Source organism: Anomaloglossus baeobatrachus, chromosome 8 (assembly GCF_048569485.1).
Source record: "Anomaloglossus baeobatrachus isolate aAnoBae1 chromosome 8, aAnoBae1.hap1, whole genome shotgun sequence".
NCBI classification, from domain to species: domain Eukaryota; kingdom Metazoa; phylum Chordata; class Amphibia; order Anura; family Aromobatidae; genus Anomaloglossus; species Anomaloglossus baeobatrachus.
Genome location: NC_134360.1, coordinates 18,427,994 through 18,447,697, shown reverse-complemented (window position 1 = coordinate 18,447,697; position 19,704 = coordinate 18,427,994). Strand labels below are relative to the sequence as shown.

General features: G+C 48.3%; 1 protein-coding gene across 5 annotated transcripts in view; it reads left to right on the top strand.

The window, feature by feature from the left end:
* CFAP20DC (CFAP20 domain containing) overlaps positions 1-19,704 on the top strand; it is a 438,163-nt gene that overhangs the window by 8,243 nt on the left and 410,216 nt on the right. For 4 of the 5 annotated variants that reach the window (XM_075321351.1, XM_075321349.1, XM_075321348.1 and 1 more), the window contains exon 2: positions 15,183-15,249. In XM_075321351.1, coding sequence (XP_075177466.1) covers positions 15,183-15,249 — 67 coding nt within the window. Of the gene's footprint in view, positions 1-15,182; positions 15,250-16,222; positions 16,275-19,704 lie in introns of those variants that run through there. The other variant, XM_075321352.1, reaches the window with a different exon arrangement.

Below are 19,704 nucleotides of genomic sequence, written 5' to 3'. Positions count from 1 at the left end.
CGCTGCCTATAATGAAGTGTCTTGCAGTGTCTTTAACTCTTTCACCGCTGCATGACACTTCATTATTGACCGCAGCGTATGCCGGCTCCCTGCACATGTGTACCGGGAGCCGGTGTACGCTGGAGCGGGGCTGAGCGGGCGAGGCGTCAGCGTATGCCGGCTCTCTGCACATGTGTACCGGGAGCCGTTGTACACTGGAGCGGGCGATGCGTGCGGAGGTCCGGGGCGAGCGGCTAATCCATGTGGGGGGCGGGGCCAGGCCGAGGTGAGCGGCCAATCCGTGGGGGGAGCGGAGCCAGGCCGAGCCCAGAGCGGCTAATCCATGCAGGGGGCGGGGCCAGGCCGAGGCGAGCGGCCAATCCGTGTGGGGGGGTGGGGCCAGGCCGAGCCCAGCGGTCAATCTGACAGTTGTCACTTTTATGACACTTATGGTGACACTGTCACGTGACACAATTTTGGAGCAAGACAGACAGAATAAGGCAATTATATATATAGATATGACATTTATACTGTATTAATGAATGTACTGAAAAAATGAAGATACTTAGAGCAGAAATTGTAAAATTCATGTGAGCCCATCAACCACGGCAAGGTGATCTTTCTTTGATGGGACCCTATTTTATTTCATACTAAAAGTCTACAATGCATGCAATACAGCAGTCTCTGTAAGCGCTAAGATTTGTGCAAATATATAATATATGACATTTATACTGTATTAATGATATGTGGAATGTACTGAAAAAATGAAGATACTTAGAGTAGAAATTGTCCAATTCATGGGAGGCATTCGTAGCCCATCAACCACAGCAAGGTGACCTTTCTTTGATAGGACCCTATAATATTTCATGCCACTCCTGGACTAAAAGTCTACAATATATGGGCAGAAAGGATTTGACACTAATTATAACCACCCTGGGGATGATGAGCGGAGAACACAGACTAGGAGGCCGTCTACACCTCCAATGCACCGTTACAGAATATAGGTGCAGCCCGCGGTAAAGAAGTCCTAAAGAGCTCAAGTCAAGACGCCTTGGTCCATTTAGAAAAGAGGGAGTTTGTACTCTGGAGAAGCCATTTTGCATACGTAGACGAGGTGTTTATATTACTTGCATGAATTAATTGAGGTTTTATCGAGAACTATTAGACGCGCAGAAGGAAAGGTGTCGGAGCCGGCGTCTGCTCCCCGGAATATAAAATGATCTGGGAGCTGTTTACTGTGTTGCTACTATGGAGATAATCCTGCCGCAAGGCTCTGACAAGCAGAATGAGATCTGAAGATTTAAGTGCTTCGTGAATAAAGAAAATACAGCTATATACTTCTTGTCTTCAGACTTATAAAAGGGAATTAATACCAAGCCTGGCCTCTTAAAGGTATTTATTACCGAGATGTTTGGAATGGAACAAAGTAATAAACTACAACCTGTATATCAATAAATAGATTACAATAAGAAGACATTACTTGGATGAAAGAGAATTGAAGATTAAGACTCGTCACATCGGCCACCTTTTGGGAGTATAAAGGCAGCCGGTGCGCCCTTCCTGGGAAAAATGTATTAAGGATAATCCCCCCCCGAAATGAACGATTCAGATCTGCAAAAATGGCTGAGTATTGTACCCATGAAATGATTGTCCGTGACTCTGCGGGCGGTGATATATTAGTACACAGCGCTACAGTTGAGCGAGTACCTAACTATTCGTATTCGCTATCCTCATAATGAGTACTGTCTAATACTCGCGTATTCGCTCCAAACAGTGTGTGCAATGCAAGTCAATGGGGAAAAACTGGCAATGTAACAAGTAATTCGAATGCCGTACTATTCGTGTGAGTAGCTAATAGTGCGGAATTCGAGTTACTAGTTACATTTCGAGTTTTTCCCCGTTGACTTGAATTGCACACGCTATTCAGAACAAATACACGAGTATTAGACAGTACTCATTATGAGTATAGCGAGTATAAATAGTTAGCTACTCGCTTAAATCTACACAGTGCTCATTTAGAATCCACTCCGGTCGGGGTAGCCAACACGCCAAGGCTTTGGTTCCTGAAGACGAAGACACTCTTGGAAGAAGAGCCAGCTCTCGTATGGTTGGGGTTGACAACTTTAAGTTAGTAGTTTTGTTTCCTAAAGTTTTACCCAACATGTTCTATTATATCGACTATCAGAATCATTAACTTCTCGTGAGCGCAAGCTCTAAGGCCAACACAAGCTAGTCATACATTGATCATGATTAAGAGTGCTCTACCCACTTGAAACGTGTTGAGAGATGATCACGCTATTCACTCGGTAATATATTGTCCGAGGGATATGTACCCATGCGTGAAATTTTATTTTTAAGATTTTTTGTATTTCTAGAGCTGGATTACTGCTTTTTTTCTTTGGATTTTTGACCCTCGCGGGGTTGAATCCTGTGCTCCACTATGATCTAGAGCCATTGGGCAATAAGCTTGACATTATATATACATTTTAGATGTCCTTTTGCCAAATAGATATTCCTCCTGGCCTCCCTCACACATGTATGCTGAGATGTCTGCCGGGGACCACGGTCTCAGGACGGCTGTCACGGACAGACTAGAGGCTAGGTGCCCACTCAGCAGGATCCAAAGAAGCCAAAAACCCTTTAACCCCTGTACAGGGATTTGGAATTACACAAGATTCAGGATAGCGCTGCCTATCCAGGAAAGACTAATCATCAGGCAGGGTCCAAACCACGAGGTACAAAAAGGAACAAAATTGGCAGGCAAGAGGGTGGTCAGGAATTCAGGCTAAAGTCAAACCAAAGATGGCAGTGAAGTACATAACACGGCAGGCAGGAACGTCGTCAGTGAACGGGCAGAGGTCAAACACAGGGATCAGAAACTCAGGAGCAGGGTGTAAACCAGAGATAAGCAGAACTACAAAACTATATCTGGCAGGGACCAGCAGACAGGAGGAGGAATTAGAAGGGTGTGGTGCCTTCCCATTGGCTGTAGCGGAAAGGTGGTAACTTCAGCTGGAAGACACATGTCACCAGAGTCAGCCATGGTACTGCAGGTCCCAGGGAAACCCAGCTTAGTGGATGAGCAGATGCTGTGCCCACAAGAGCCACTGGCACTGACTCCTCCGCTATCACCAGCACAGTCCAAGGCGGGCTTACGGCGTCACCTGGTGACCGAAGAAGAGGTCACAGGAGCGGACTCCGGTGGAGAAGTGACATCAGCTCCGCCAATGCCTGCATGTGATTTGATTGGAGAAGGAGAGACAGCTATCTCTCCCGACTGTCCCAGCTTGCCTGAGCGTTCACGTGATTACCATGAAGATACTGGAGAAATCCACTGCAAGACTGCTCTACCCGCAGCTAATTGCCTCTGCATGTAAAAGAAATATCCTTCGCGCCTTTACTGTCCAACATCATGAGAGCCAACCATGCGATACTTCGGCCAATTGTTCAGGCGACACTCATCTTAGCCGACCCTACCTTACACAGGAGTACTCACTTAGCCGAGTGTTACAGTGATCTCTATGAGAAAGTCGCCAGCTGTTACATCAGCTGGGGAGTGGGGCTAATTTCTGGTAGAACAATGGGATCGAGAGTCCGACGTTGGACATGTCAAGATCTCTCCCGACAGTCAGACAGTGCCTCCATACACATTAGACCATCATACGAACCTGTTGATAGCGGGTTTATCCAACACCAGTCTGAGGGTCGATTACACAAGTGTATAAATTGGACTACTGCAATCCGGTAAAAAAAATGAGCAGATGAGCGTATTTTTTCTCAGCTGTATTCGGCATTAGAAAAAAATTGCAGTATTGACTCCGAAGTTGGTACGGTGCGAGAAAAAAATTGGATCATCTGTACGACATCAGATTTTTACAGATATATTATACAATTTTGGAAGATTGGAAACTGTAAATGCCCCGTTACACGCAACGACGTATCTAACGATATATCGCTGGGGTCACGGATTCCGTGACGCACATCCGGCATCGTTAGCGACGTCGTTGCATGTGACAGCAAAGAACGACCGTTAACGATGGAAAATATTCACCTTATCGTCCATCGTTGACACATTCCTTTTCAAAAAATCGTTGATTGTTGATCTCGCAGGTTGTTCGTCGTTCCCGAGGCAGCACACAACGCTACGTGTGACACCCCGGGAACGACGAACAACAGCTTACCCGCGACCGCCGGCAATGAGGAAGGAAGGAGGTGGGGGGGATGTTACGTCCCGCTGATTTCCGCTCCTACGCTTCTATTGGGCGGCCGCTTAGTGACGCCGCTGTGACGCCGCACGAACCGCCCCGTTAGAAAGGAGGTGGTTTGCCGAACACAGCAACGTCGCTAAACAAAACAGGTAAGTCCGTGTGACGGCTCCTAACGATTTTTTGCGCCACGGGCAGCGATTTGCCCGTGACGCGCAAACGACAGGGGTGGGTGCTTTCACCAGCGACATCGCTAGCAATATCGCTGCATGTAACACCCCCTTAAATGGTCCTGTAAAAGATTAAAAAAATGGATTGCATACGAACAGTTCATAGATATCACACAGATGAGAAGTGAGAAAAATTCCTCCGACTTTCTGGATGAGAACGGGAACAATTTTCTATACACTTGCATGACCCCAGAATAATGGCTAGCCTTGTTCACCAAACTTTCATCCAATGTCAATGGGTAGAATTTAAATCGTTGACAGACATCTATATAGGAGACTAATTTCCCCTGAGAATGAAAGGATTGGGCATGTTGAAATCCAACTGCCCATCCAACTTTCCTTCCGATTTAGACCGTTGGGAAAAGTTGGAAAACGTCCATTTACGTTAGTTATGGGTTTGGCCAACATCCAATGTGTTCACGAGAGATGAAGGATATGGGCATAAATGTCTGATTCAGGTTCCGCCTCGGAGGAGTCCAGTACCTATTTTTGCCAATCCCCAATTTCGGCTAGTATCTGATCAGCAGTGAGTGGAAAGACGTCCACATGTGCTCTCTCCATTCATTTCTAGGAGAGTCCCAAGCACAGCCAAATGCATCTGCTCTGTTGCCTCTCCACTTGGTCAAACGCCAGGTGGATTGGGGGACTAAGGGAGCAACATACTAGTTTACCCCTTCTTGGCCATTCGATTTTCCGTTTTTCGTTTTTGTTTTTTGCTCTCCTTCTTCTGAGAGCCATAACCTTTTTTTTATTTTTCCGTCAATCTTGCCATATGAGGGCTTGTTTTTTGCGGGACGAGTTGTACTTTTAAATTAAACCATTAGTTTAACCATATAGTGTACAGGAAAACGACAAAAAAATTTCAAGTGCGGAAAAATTGCAAAAAAAAGTGAGATTGCACAATGGTTTTTGGGGTATTTTATTCACTGTGTTCACTATATGGTAACACTCATGCATCGGTGTCATACCTCAGGTCAGTACGAGTTCGTTGATACCAAACATGTATAGGTTTACTTTTATTTAAGGGGTGAAAAAAATTCAGACGTTTGTCCAAAAAAAGTGGCACACTTTTTGCGCCATTTTCGACAACCCGTACTGTTTTCCTTTTTCAGGATCTGGGGCTCAGTGATGGCTTATTTTTTGTGTGTCAAGCTGGTATCATTTTTATGCGAATGCTACCTTTTGATCGCCTGTTATTGCATTTTGGTCAAAATTTGCGACTACCAAAAAACATAATTTTGGCATTTGGAATTTTTTGTCCCCTATGCTGTTTACCAATCAGATTAATTGATTTCATTTTTTGATAGATCGGGCATTTTTTAAGTCTGCACTACCAAATATGTGTATATTTTTAAATTTTTTTACTGTTTAATTTTTTAATGGGGGGTGATTTGAACTTTTAGGTTTTTTATGTTTTAAAGCATTTTTTTTTACTTTTTTTAACTTTTCTAAAGCTTTTTTTACTTTTTTTTATTTTACTAGTCCCTCTAGGAGACTATAAGGATCAGCTGTCTGATCGCTGGTTCATTTCTGTTGATCAGAGCTACACAGATCTGATGAGCAGAAGTGCTGAATTTGTGTTACAGCCGGCGCTCTGTCAGCTATAATAGGAACTAAAGGGCACTTTACACGCAGCGATATCGCTCGCGAGCGTACCCGCCCCCGTCATTTCTGTATCACAGGCAAATCGCTGCCCGTGGCGCACAACATCGCTTACACCCGTCACACATACTTACCTGCCTAGCGACGTCGCTGTGGCCGGCGAACTGCCTCCTTTCTAAGGGGGCAGTTCATTCAGCGTCACAGCAACGTCACTAAGCGGCCGTCCAATAGAAGCAGAGGGGCAGAGAGGAGCGGGCCGAACATCCCGCCCACCTCCTTCCTCATTGCCGGCAGCTACAGGTACGGTGATGTTCCTCATTCCTGCGGTGTCACACATAGCAATATGTGCTGCCGCAGGAACGACGAACAACCTGCGTCCTGCAACAGCAACGATAATCGGGAAAGGAATGACGTGTCAACGATCAACGATTAGGTGAGTAATTTTGATCGTTAACGGTCGTTCCTGCGTTTCACACGCAACAACGTCACTAACGAGGCCGGATGTGCGTCACGAATTCCGTGACCCCAACGACATCTCGTTAGTGATGTTGTTACGTGTAAAGCTGCCTTAAGTCATGATAGTGACATGAGTCATCACATGATCCTATGCTACCATGGCAAGCATGGGCTCCCCGTGATCACGTCACAGGGCCTCCGATGGCAATGGGGAAAGGCAGGGCCATTTAAATCGCGCTGTCACATGTTGACAGCGCAATCTAAGGGGTTAACAGGTGCGGGTAGATCGTGGATCACCTGCGTCTGCGAGGCACACATGTCTACTGTACAAATCAGCAGACATGTGCAGGGATCTCTGCCGGCTCACCGCAGCAGCTGTGATCACCCCTACATGAGTTAGAACATACCGGTACATCCTAGGTCATGAGGGGGCTAAGGAAGGACTTGGATTGATAGATTTTTATGCATATTGTGAGGTAGCACGGTCGGCTGCGCAGCAGAAGACACGGGATCCAGGCATTAAGTTTCACAGCACACGGTTTTAATGTCCAAACAAAAGTCCACACCAATATACATGTGCTTCTCCAGCAGAGAACTCAGGGAGTTGTGTTCACTCCCTCACACCCGGCACACCTGCCCTTGTTCCTGTTTGCATTTAACCCTTCCTTCAGCCTGTAAGGAAACAGCATTAACCCTAGAGTGGATGTACTTTCTATCATGGAGTGAGCACAACCGGGGCGAGACATACCGGCCGTCATAGACAACCCCGGTCACAGTCTCACATACCCCCCCCCCCTCAGTTCAAGCGTGCGGGGTTGAACTCCCGCCATCAAACACGGGCCGCGGGACAAGGCATCGGCGTTGCCCTGCAACCTACCGGCCCTATGTTCAACCGTAAACCGGAAGTTCTGCAGAGAAAGGAACCACCGGGTAACCCGGGCATTCCGTTCCTTGGCGGACCTCATCCAGACCAGTGGAGAGTGATCCGTCACCAAGCGAAACTGCCGTCCCAGCAGGTAATAGCGTAGGGACTCCAAGGCCCACTTGATCGCCAGGCACTCCTTCTCCACTACGCTATAATTCCGCTCGGGAGGGGTGAGCTTCCTACTTAAGAAGGTGACGGGGTGTTCCTCCCCCTGAACCACCTGAGACAACACTGCCCCCAGGCCGACCTCTGAGGCGTCAGTCTGTACTATGAACTCCTTCCGGAAATCAGGGTGTACGAGAACGGGCTGTCCGCACAGGACCCCCTTCAGGGCCCGGAAGGAGTCCTCGGCCTGCGGAGTCCAGCGCACCATGACGGACTTCTTGCCTTTGAGAAGGTCCGTCAAGGGGGCTGATAGTCCCGCAAAATCCTTTACAAACCTCCTGTAGTACCCCACGATACCCAGGAAGGCCCTAACCTGCTTCGTGGTCAGGGGTCTAGGCCACTTCTGGATCGCCTCAACCTTGTTAATTTGGGGCTTAATCACTCCTTGGCCTATCACGTAGCCCAAGTAGCGGGCTTCCGTGAGTCCCAACGCACATTTCTTGGGATTGGCTGTCAATCCGGCTGTTCGAAGCGCGTCCACCACCGCTTGTACCTGTTCCAAGTGGGTCTGCCAATCGGAGCTGTAAATAATGATGTCATCAAGGTACGCTGATGCATACGCCTGGTGGGGTTCCAGCACTAAGTCCATCAACCTCTGGAACGTGGCCGGAGCGCCATGTAACCCAAAAGGCAAGACAACATAGTGGAAGAGACCCTCCGGCGTAACAAAAGCGTTTTTCTCCTTGGCGGACTCCGTCAGTGGCACCTGCCAGTACCCTTTGGTCAGGTCGAGCGTGGTAAAATACCGCGCCTGTCCCAGCCTATCAATCAGCTCATCCACCCTGGGCATGGGGTAGAGATCGAACTTGGATATTTCGTTCAATCTCCTAAAGTCATTGCAGAACCTTAAGGAGCCATCGGGTTTTGGTATTAGGACAATCGGGCTAGCCCATTCACTCCGGGATTTTTCGATGACCCCCCAGGCGTAACATTGTCTTTACTTCCTCCGATATGGCTTGTCGTCGAGCCTCCGGTACCCGGTATGACTTCAGGCGTACCTTCAGGTGGGGCTCGGTGACAATATCATGTCGTATCAGACTGGTCCTACCGGGCAGCTCGGAGAAGACATCGGGGTTCTGCTGAACCAACCGTCTGGCCTCTCGCCTCTGAGTCTTGGTGAGGGCTTCTCCAATCCTTACTTCCGGTTCGTCCTCTCCGGAGGTCACTGGAGCCGGAGGTGAACGACCCGAAGAGGAGGGAGATGGGGAAAAAACAGCCATCAGGCTTTCCCGTTCCTGCCAAGGTTTTAACAGGTTGACATGGTATATTTGTTCAGGTTTCCGCCTACCGGGCTGCAATACTTTATAGTTAACCACCCCGACTCTTTCCTTTATCTCGTAGGGGCCTTGCCACTGAGCCAGGAATTTACTCTCCGCCGTGGGGATTAATACCAACACCCGATCCCCGGGTTTAAAGGTCCGCACGGTGGCTTGTCTATTGTAGCGGCCGCTTTGCGCGGCCTGAGCCTCCTGTAAATGCTCCTTCACAATTGGCATGACCGCGCTTATGCGGTTCTGCATACCCAAAATGTGTTCAATCACACTTTTATGGGGGGTGGGCTCTTGCTCCCATGTTTCCTTTGCCAGGTCCAACAATCCCCGGGGATGTCGCCCGTATAATAATTCAAAAGGCGAAAACCCCGTGGATGCCTGTGGCACCTCACGGATGGCAAACATCAAATAGGGAAGCATCATATCCCAGTCTTTCCCGTCTTTGGAAATCACCCTTTTGAGCATGGTTTTCAGGGTTTTATTGAAACGCTCGACTAAACCGTCCGTTTGAGGATGATACACAGACGTACGCAACTGCTTGATCTGGAGTAGCCGGCATAGCTCTTTGGTCACTTTAGACATGAATGGGGTCCCCTGATCCGTAAGGATCTCCTTGGGCAACCCCACCCGGCAGAACACAGCAAACAACTCCCGAGCTATAAGCTTTGCTGCAGTATGTCTGAGAGGTATCGCCTCGGGATACCGGGTGGCATAGTCAACGATCACTAGGATGTGTTGGTGCCCTCGAGCGGACTTTACGAGGGGCCCCACCAGATCCATCCCTATCCGTTCAAAAGGGACTTCTATAATGGGTAACGGTACCAACGGACTGCGAAAATGGGTCAGGGGTGCGGTAAGCTGACACTCCAGGCAGGTTTCGCAGAACCGTTTTACCTCCCCAAAGACCCCGGGCCAATAGAACCTTTGCAATATTCGCTCCTGCGTTTTCTTGACCCCTAGGTGTCCACTCATCAGGTGTTTATGAGCCAAGTCGAGGACCCGCCGACGATGCGGCTGGGGCACCACCAACTGCTCTACCCCCACGCCCCGTATTTCATCTACCCGGTAGAGTAAATCCTGCTTAAGAGCGAAATGGGGGTACCTTACCTGGGCACCGGGCAGCTGTGCCACCCCGTCAATTACTGTCACCCGACTCCGGGCATGTATTAATGTAGGGTCCTGGAGTTGGGCAGTCCCAAACGTATCCGGGGACGCCTCCAACTCCGGGATGGGTTCGACCGTCTCAGCCTCTCCTGCCAATACCTCTAGGGGCGACCTATCGGGTTCACATTCTGTCCCTATCATGGGGACCCCTACGGCAGGTGTCCCGGATTCAGGATTGTAGGGCTCAGGTCCCGGACTGACCAATATCTGAGGAGACTTAGGGGGTCCCTTCCATAAAGTCCAAAAATAGGGTAGATCCCTTCCTAGGATCACGTCATAGGGAAGAGTGTTAAGAAATCCCACCTCATGTTGCACCTGACCGCAAGGTGCTGTGATGGTGACAATCCCTTTGGGATAGTCTCGGCGGTCTCCATGTATGCAAACCACCCCCACGGTACGTCCTGTGGCCTTTACTTTAGCCCTCAAGGTGGATCGCACAAGGGTCACTAAGCTTCCGGAATCCAACAATCCTGTAACCGGACATCCATTCACCTGTATTTGGCACAAGTGGGGCTCCGTCTCTGGGGAGACCAGGTCAGCGGTACACACCACCTGAGCATACATTGAACCCTGCCGGGTAACCCCACAATCCATGGGCTCCGTGGTGAGTGGACACTGGGCTTCCATATGTCCCACCCGCTGGCATCGCCAACATCTAATGGGGACGGAAACCCCCTTGACGGGTTGTCGTTTAGGGTACAGAACCTTCCGGACCTCAGGAATGGCGGCCGTGGCCTCAGACGGGACGGTAGGGGACTCCTGCACCGGTGTCGGCGGTGGGTCCTTGGCCCTAGGCTTGGAGGGGCCGGACCGACGGGCGGTACGCAAAGTCTCAGTGTCCCGTATCAAGTCCTGCGTAGCCACATGCCGCTCTACCAGGGACACTAATTGGTCCAGGGTACTCGGGTCACCCTGTCCTACCCACCGTTGAACGGTGACGGGTAAAGTGCGCACAAAACGATCCACTACTACCCTTTCCACCATCTGCGCCGGGCTCAGAGTGTCAGGCTGTAACCACTTTTTTACAAGATGCAACAAGTCATAGGCCTGGGAGCGTACGGGTTTGGCTTCCTCATAGAACCACTGATTTACCCGCTGAGCCCGTACATAGGTATTCACCCCCAACCGTGCCAGTATTTCGGCTTTTAGGGTCACATAGTCAATGGCGTCCTCGGTACAGAGCTCCAGGTACGCTTTTTGGGGTTCCCCCGTCAGATAGGGCGACAATACCTCAGCCCACTGGGGGGTCGGCAGCTTTTCCCGCTCGGCCACCCGCTCAAACACCGCCAGGAACGCTTCCACATCATCCCCCGGGGTCATCTTTTGCAACGCTTGTCTCACCGCTTTCCGGACGCTGCCGTCATCACCCAGTCCCGGGGTTGTTGCTGCCGGTCCAGCACGGATCGACTTGGCCAGGAGAACCATCTGTTCTTGATGTCTTTGTTCCTGCAATTGTAAGGCTTGCTGCTGACGTGCATTGGCCTGAACCAGCTGTTCTTGGTGTCTTTGGTCCTGCGATTTCAAGGATTGGAGCAGGTGTGCATTGATCTGTTGCTGCTGCTTTAGTATTTCCTCCATGGTGTCGCTGGGTTTGGGCCGTAGTATAGCCGCTTGAATCCAGGACATGTGCTACCGGGTCACCAGAAAAGGAAGCTACACCTCACCGGCTGGGATGCCCGCATTCTCCACCATATGTGAGGTAGCACGGTCGGCTGCGCAGCAGAAGACACGGGATCCAGGCATTAAGTTTCACAGCACACGGTTTTAATGTCCAAACAAAAGTCCACACCAATATACATGTGCTTCTCCAGCAGAGAACTCAGGGAGTTGTGTTCACTCCCTCACACCCGGCACACCTGCCCTTGTTCCTGTTTGCATTTAACCCTTCCTTCAGCCTGTAAGGAAACAGCATTAACCCTAGAGTGGATGTACTTTCTATCATGGAGTGAGCACAAACGGGGCGAGACATACCGGCCGTCATAGACAACCCCGGTCACAGTCTCACAATATCCTTAGGATTATTTTTCATGAGACAGCTCTTTCTAACTATTGCTTATAGTCACCCTCACAGCCTCTGCGTTACCTGCATTACTCTAATTATATGGCTAGACAGAACTTGACTTGATTTTTGCAATTATGCTCTGACAAAACCTGTATCGGTACAGTACCATGCTTATGCATACCGCGACACCGATCAACGGACGCATCGAGATTGACATGATATATGTGACTAATGATAATGAATACAGAATCTAAGAGGATGGATGAGCAAGACGGGCAATCCATGACTAATAGAGGCATGCACCTCGATGAATTAGCAATTGATAGGCAAGGCAGGCAGAATGGATGCATTCATAGCATCGAATCGATGAGTAAGGCTCGGCTAATCTCTGGAGCCATTTCAATATTTTGTCTATTTCACATAGTGAAGTGGATTTAAACTTAAGGCAAATTTCACATAGGGACACCCCGGCACAGATCATTATTTAATTGATCTTGCACATTACATGGAAATGGTTATTAGAATATAAATCATCCCTATGGTTATGACAGAGAGTCACGCAGTTCTGCTTTCTAATTACAGACACCCAATAATAATTTCATCCATCATTTGCCAAGCAGTGAACTATTTAAGCACCCCGATCATTTTTGAAAATTATTTAGATCGAAAAATAAATATCTCAGAAAATAATTTTTGTTACTATTGGCACAAGTGTATACACTATATATATATATATATATATATATATATATATATATATATACAGTACACATATACTGTGATAGGTTTACCGACTCAGATTGCTGGTTGAGGTATCACACAGGAACGATTTCCATTTACATTCAGCAGGTTTTTTCCTTCCACATAAACAGCTCCAGTAACAAAGAAACAAAAAAGGTTTTTGTGGCACAAAAGCTTACACAGAACATAAAAAGGCGCTATATATATATTTATTGCAGCGGGGTTTTCCCACATATGATATCTCCCAAAGATCCCACAGAAGGTGTTCCAATCCTAACACACAGACCTTGCCTGGTGGTCAGGCCAAGCGAATTCTCTCTCTGTCTCTCAGAGGTTCCTTCTAGAGGTATAACAACCTCCACACTGTCGCGGATGTTATGGAGAAAGCTGAGGACAGGGGCTCCTAGACTTGCCCACAGGCTAGAGGGACCCTAGCTATCCCTGATCTTAGATTTACCTCTGAAGCTGAGCCGCCATCCTGGCGGGGCTCCTGACCAGCCCTGATCTTATACCTTCTCCTCCCCTTACCCTAGGGGTGGTCCAGAATGGGAGTGTAATAAAACCAACAGAGTTAGGGGTACTTTGCACGTTGCGACATCGCTACTGCGATATCGTCGGGGTCAAATCGAAAGTGACGCACATCCGGCGCTAGTAACAATATCGCAACGTGTAAAGCCTAGATCTGTGTAGCATCGGTCATTTCCATAATTTCGGGACGACCGCTGTTACGATGTTGTTCCTCGTTCCTGCGGCAGCACACATCGCTGTGTATAAAGCTGCAGGAGCGAGGAACATCTTCTTACCTGTGTCCCTCCGGCTATGCGGAAGGAAGGAGGCGGACGGGATGTTTACGTCCTGCTCATCTCCGCCCGTTCGCTTCTATTGGCCGCCTGCCGTGTGACGCCGCACGACCCGCCCCCTTAGGAAGGAGGCTGGTCGCCGGCCAGAGCGACGTCGAAGGGCAGGTAAGTGCATGTGAAGCTGCCGTAGCGATAATGTTCGCTACGGCAGCTATCACAAGATATCGCATGTGCGACAGGGGCGGGTACTATCGCGCTCGGCATCGCTAGCATCAGCTAGTGATGTCGCAGCGTGCAAAGTACCCCTTAGACAAACAGGGGAACCAAAAATCTATCTAACAGCACGCTCACACAGAAATATAAGATAGGAGGTAAGGAGGAAAATAAGAGCAGGGATGAAACAACAAGACAATGGGAGAATAGGTCTGCAATTTATAATGATTATTAAAGTATAGAAAATCTTAGGGGTGGCTGCAAACATAAATGGGTGTAACATAAACACTTATCACCCACCAGCTACAAGATGAGTGATAAATCTATGTATTTGGCTGCTGAAACCCCTTAAACCATTCGTGCTCAATACTGCTCTATTCACACAAAGGACCCTTGGACCTCCAGTATCAATAGGGCCCAGCAGTCGGCTCCCAAACATCCTCGTTTTGCCATAGTGATTTCTTTCCCTTGTGAATTGTCAATGCATGGTTATTATTATTATTATTATTTGTTATTATAGCACCATTTATTCCATGGCGCTTTACAGTGAAAGATGGTATATGTACAACAATCATTAACAGTACATAACAGACTGGTATAGGAGGAGAGAGGACCCTGCCCGCGAGGGCTCACAGTCTACAGGAGGAGAGAGGACCCTGCCCGCGAGGGCTCACAGTCTACAGGGGGAGAGAGGACCCTGCCCGCGAGGGCTCACAGTCTACAGGGGGAGAGAGGACCCTGCCCGCAAGGGCTCACAGTCTACAGGGGGAGAGAGGACCCTGCCCGCGAGGGCTCACAGTCTACAGGGGGAGAGAGGACCCTGCCCGCGAGGGCTCACAGTCTACAGGAGGAGAGAAGACCCTGCCCGCGAGGGCTCACAGTCTACAGGAGGAAAGAGGACCCTGCCCGCGAGGGCTCACAGTCTACAGGGGGAGAGAGGACCCTGCCCGCGAGGGCTCACAGTCTACAGGAGGAGAGAGGACCCTGCCCGCGAGGGCTCACAGTCTACAGGGGGAGAGAGGACCCTGCCCGCGAGGGCTCACAGTCTACAGGGGGAGAGAGGACCCTGCCCGCGAGGGCTCACAGTCTACAGGGAATGGGTGAGTATACAGGGGGAGAGAGGACCCTGCCCGCGAGGGCTCACAGTCTACAGGGGGAGAGAGGACCCTGCCCGCGAGGGCTCACAGTCTACAGGGAATGGGTGAGTATACAGGGGGAGAGAGGACCCTGCCCGCGAGGGCTCACAGTCTACAGGGAATGGGTGATGGTACAATAGGTGAGGACAGAGCTGGTTGCGCAGTGGTGTACTGGACTGAGGGCTATTGTAGGTTGTAGGCTTGTTGGAAGAGGTGGGTCTTGAGGTTCCTCTTGGTTAATTCTCTTCTGCCGTACGCTGGATAAGTGAAAGTTTATCATTTGTATATTTCAGACATCGGGCTCACAGAATACAGAGAATTCTCTTGCAAGCCATCGTCATGTTCAAAAATGAGTATCAGGTAAAGTCATCGATCAGTCAATATAGTGTAACTGTATTGCGATTATTCTCATTGTGCCATTATACAATTCATACACATACTGTATGTACTCATTTATTATTATTATTATTATTTATTATTATTGTTGTTTTTATTATTATTATTATTATTATTATTATTATTACTTATTTATTTTCTTTATATTTGTTTAAGACTAAAGGCCGCTTTACACGCTGCGATCTCGCTTGCAAGATCGCTATCGTGCGTACCCGCCCACATCGTTTGTGCGTCACGGGCAAATCGTTGCCTGTGGCGCACAACATCGCCCAGACCCGTCACATTACTTACCTGCCTAGCGTTGTCGCTGTGACCAGCGAACCACCTCTTTTCTAAAGGGGAGGTGCGTTCGGCGTCACAGCGACGTCACTAAGCGGCCGCCCAATAGAAGCAGAGGGGCGGAGATGAGCGGATGTAACATCCCGCCCACCTCCTTCCTTCCTCATTGCGGGCGGCCGCAGGTAAGGTGAGGTTCCTCGCTCCTGCGGTGTCACACGGAGCGATGTGTGCTGCCACAGGAACGACGAACAACATCGTACCTGCAGCAGCAACGATAATTGAGAATAGGGGTGATGTCACCGATGAGCGATTTTGATCGTTTTTGCGATGATTCAAAATCGCTCATAGGTGTCACATGCAACGGCATCGCTAACGCGGCCGGATGTGCGTCACAAATTCCGTGACCACAACGACATCGCTTTAGCAGTGTCGTAGCGTGTAAAGCGGCCTTTACTCAAGACTAATTGTTTCCAATTAATAAAGTTTGTAATTCACTTCATTAGCTGATTTAAATTTTTTCATGGTCATCAGTAGCTTTAAAGTGACCCCTGAACCCCTGTTTTCCACCAATCTGCTTGCCTGGCTTCATCTGTTATTATTCTATATCTGTACTCCTTCTCTCTGTACATGGACTTTGGCTTCTCTCTGTGAATGGCAGCGCCCTGCATTGTGACATTGCTGAAAAGTATACAGCTGCACTCTGAAGTAAGGTATGCAAATATTGAATATAGTAATTTTGGAACTGCGTTACTGCTATTAAAAATTAGTTTTAACAATTAGATAAAAATGGCCAGTTTATGAGAGCCCAACAGCCAGCGACAAGGCGTATCTGTCATGTCCTCACTGGAGTCCTCTCCTGCGACTTCTGCTTCAGTCACCAGTCGCCTTATTCCTGCAATGGTGTGCTGGTGATAGGAAAGGAGTCGGTGCCAGTGGCTCTGGTGGGCACAGCATCTGCTCATCCACTAAGCTGGGTTTCCCTGGGATCTGCAGTACCACTGGCTGACTGTAGGTGGCGTGTGTATTCAAGCTGACGTTTCCACCTTTCAGCTACAGCCAATAGGAAGACACCACACCCTTCTTGTTCCCCGTCCTGTCTGCTGGTCACTGCCAGATATAGTTTTGTATTACTGCTTGTCTCTGGTTCTCCCTGTTCTGAATTTGTTGATTCCAGTGTTTTGACCCCTGCCTCCTCTTTGACTACTCTCTTGCCTGCCGATTTTGGACCTTGCTGTCATATCCAGTTTTGACCTCTGCCTGATTTCCTGACTACGCCCTTGTCAGCTGATTTTGTCCCTTTTCCGTATCTCCTGGTTTAACCCTGCCTGTCGACTACTCTTCTTGGACTCACCCTTCCACAGGTAGCGATCTCCAGGGCCCTGTACTTATTCCAAATCCCTGTATAGGGATTTAAGAGTTTCAGGGTTCTCAGGATCCTGTTTAGTGAGCGACTTTCCTCCAATCTTGCCGTATCAGCCATCCTGAGACTGTGGTTCCGGGCAGACATCACAGTATCTCTTTGCTGGGTCCCTAACTTAAAATGCCTTGGAACTGCATTACTACTATTAAAAATAAGTTTTTAAAATGAGATACTTAGCACATAAAATGTCCAGTTTATGAGAGCCCAACAGCCAGCGACAAGGCGTATCTCTTTGTTGGATCTCTAGCCTAATATACCTCTATCTGGGCATATTGTGACATTGCATTGTGGCATCTACTGCAGCACACTTCCCCAGCACCTGCAGCTCTTCTCTCTAATTCCTGTGCGGCATTGCTTGTTTTTATCCAGCGCTCCTCTTTCGTAGCAATAGGAAATAGCGACACAGAAAAAAGAGAGGAGCGACGAAGAAAGCAGATGTCCCAATTCAGAAGAGCAAGTGACTAGAGGATGAGTACACTTACCCGGAGAGAATCCGTACTCCAAATACAAAGAGACGGAGTACGGATATTGAAAAAGAACTGAAGTCAGGCAAATAGGCTGGAACAATACAGGAGTTTACAGTCAGTTGAAGGCTAGTTTTTACTAGGAAAAACAGAGATGCGAAGTGGAATCTTTATTTAGTTTATATGCTAGATATAATTATTAAAAAAAAAAGCGTGAAAAGTTGCAACATTTTTGCGAAAACTCACATTTTGCAACCTTTCAGAGTATTTTAAGCCAGATTTCTGGCACATGTGGTCAATACAAAGGACGGCACGGAACTTATTCCTTCTAAAGGCAATAGTAAAGACACCGGGGCAGTAATTACAGGTGGAAGAAAGGCGATTCCAGCAGCTAAACAGGAAAGGGTTCTTTACAGTTAGAGCAATCAGATGGTGAAATGCCGACCGCAAGAGGTAGTAATGGAAGACACTGTAACAGATTTCCCACATAGAGAAGCCACAAGAGGCCCACTTTACAGAGTCCCTGTTCAGCTTTACAAAATACCGTATTTTTCGGACTATAAGACGCACCGGACCATAAGACGCACCGGACCATAAGACGCACCCTGGTTTTAGAGGAGGAAAATAGGAAAATAAAATTTTAAGCAAAAAATGTGGTCATGACACACTGTTATGGGACGAGGATCTGCTGCTGACACTGTTATGGGGGTAATGTTCTCAAATTTTCTATTAAGGTACCCCACCCTGGTAATGATCCTCCTGCCTTGTATATGATCCCCATCCTTGTATATGCCCTTATCCTGCTATATACTGGCATCCTGCTATATACCCCCATCCTGCTATATACTGCCATCATGGAATATGCCCTCATCTTGCTATTTACTCCCATCCTGCTATATACCCCATCCATCCTGCTATATGTGGTCCCCATCCTTCTATATACCCCCATACATCCTGCTATATGGCCCCATCCTGCTATATACCCCCATCCATCCTGCTATCTACCCCATCCATCCTGCTATATGGCCCCATCCATCCTGCTATATGGCCCCATCCTGCTATATGGCATGTACCCTGTGTCACACAAAAAAAAAAAAAAATGTTCATACTCACCTTTCCTCGCTCCATGCAGCATCGCTACTCCCCCTGTCTGTGGCGGCAGCAGCGCCGCTGATCTGTGTGGAGCCGTCACCTTTGTCCAGGCTGTAGTTGCCATGGGTGATCATGCGGGCAGGCTGTTAATTATGCGTGCACACCTCGCCCATCATTCCGCCCACCTGTCAGCGCTGGCTTCAGCGCTGAGGGATGATGGGTGGGAGGACGGGCTTGCATATGTAATGAGCGGGCCCACGTGGTCACGGCAGGCTGCTACAGCCTGCTCATGCCCACGATGGCCCGCTCCACCACAGCACCCTCATTCCCCGCAGCCACATTCAGACTATAAGACGTACCCCCCACTTTCCCCCTACATTTGGGGGGGAAAAAGTGCGTCTTATATTCCGAAAAATACGGTATGTTTTCTCTGAAAAGCAATAAGCGTTCCAGATTCATGCTGCCCGTGGTTCGGGTTGTTAAGTTCCCTTTAAAAATTATTTTCTTTTAGCCCCAAAAATCACTCCAATGTACCAACCATTAGGTGTCTTCCTTCTGTGTAACTTGCTTTCCACCGCTTGTTGTAAAGCTCAATCCATCTGCAGCAGAGATGCAACAGAAAGTGAAAGGTGACATACAGAAAGTTGGGATGGGCTTTGTCTCAAAGCTTCTGCTCTTCTGTCAATTTGTATACTGCCAGCACTATAGGTGCAGGGACCTCCTTTCCCTCACTTCCCTGCATGTAATGCTCCTTCTATTCTCTAACAGATTACCTGACCTGTTCTCTTTCTCTAAATTATTTATTTTCTTTCTAGTTGTTTAAAAATAACTAAACTTTTTTTTTTTAAACTAATTGTTTTCAATTAATAAAGTTTTTAATTTAGTTCATTAGCTGACTTGAATTTTTTCATGGTCATCAGCAGCCTTAAAGTGACCCTTGAACCCCTGTTGTTCACCAATCTGCTTTCCTGGCTTCATCTCTTCTTATTCTAACTGTTAAAAAATAAAAGGAGCATTACATGCTGGGAAGTGAGGGAAAGGAGGTTCCTGCACATATAGTGCTGGCAGAATGCTGAAGAAGAGCAACAACCTGTTCAAAAAGACTATATGACAAGTTACAGAGCACGATAATCTGAAGTTTTTGGACACATCAGACAAAAGTAG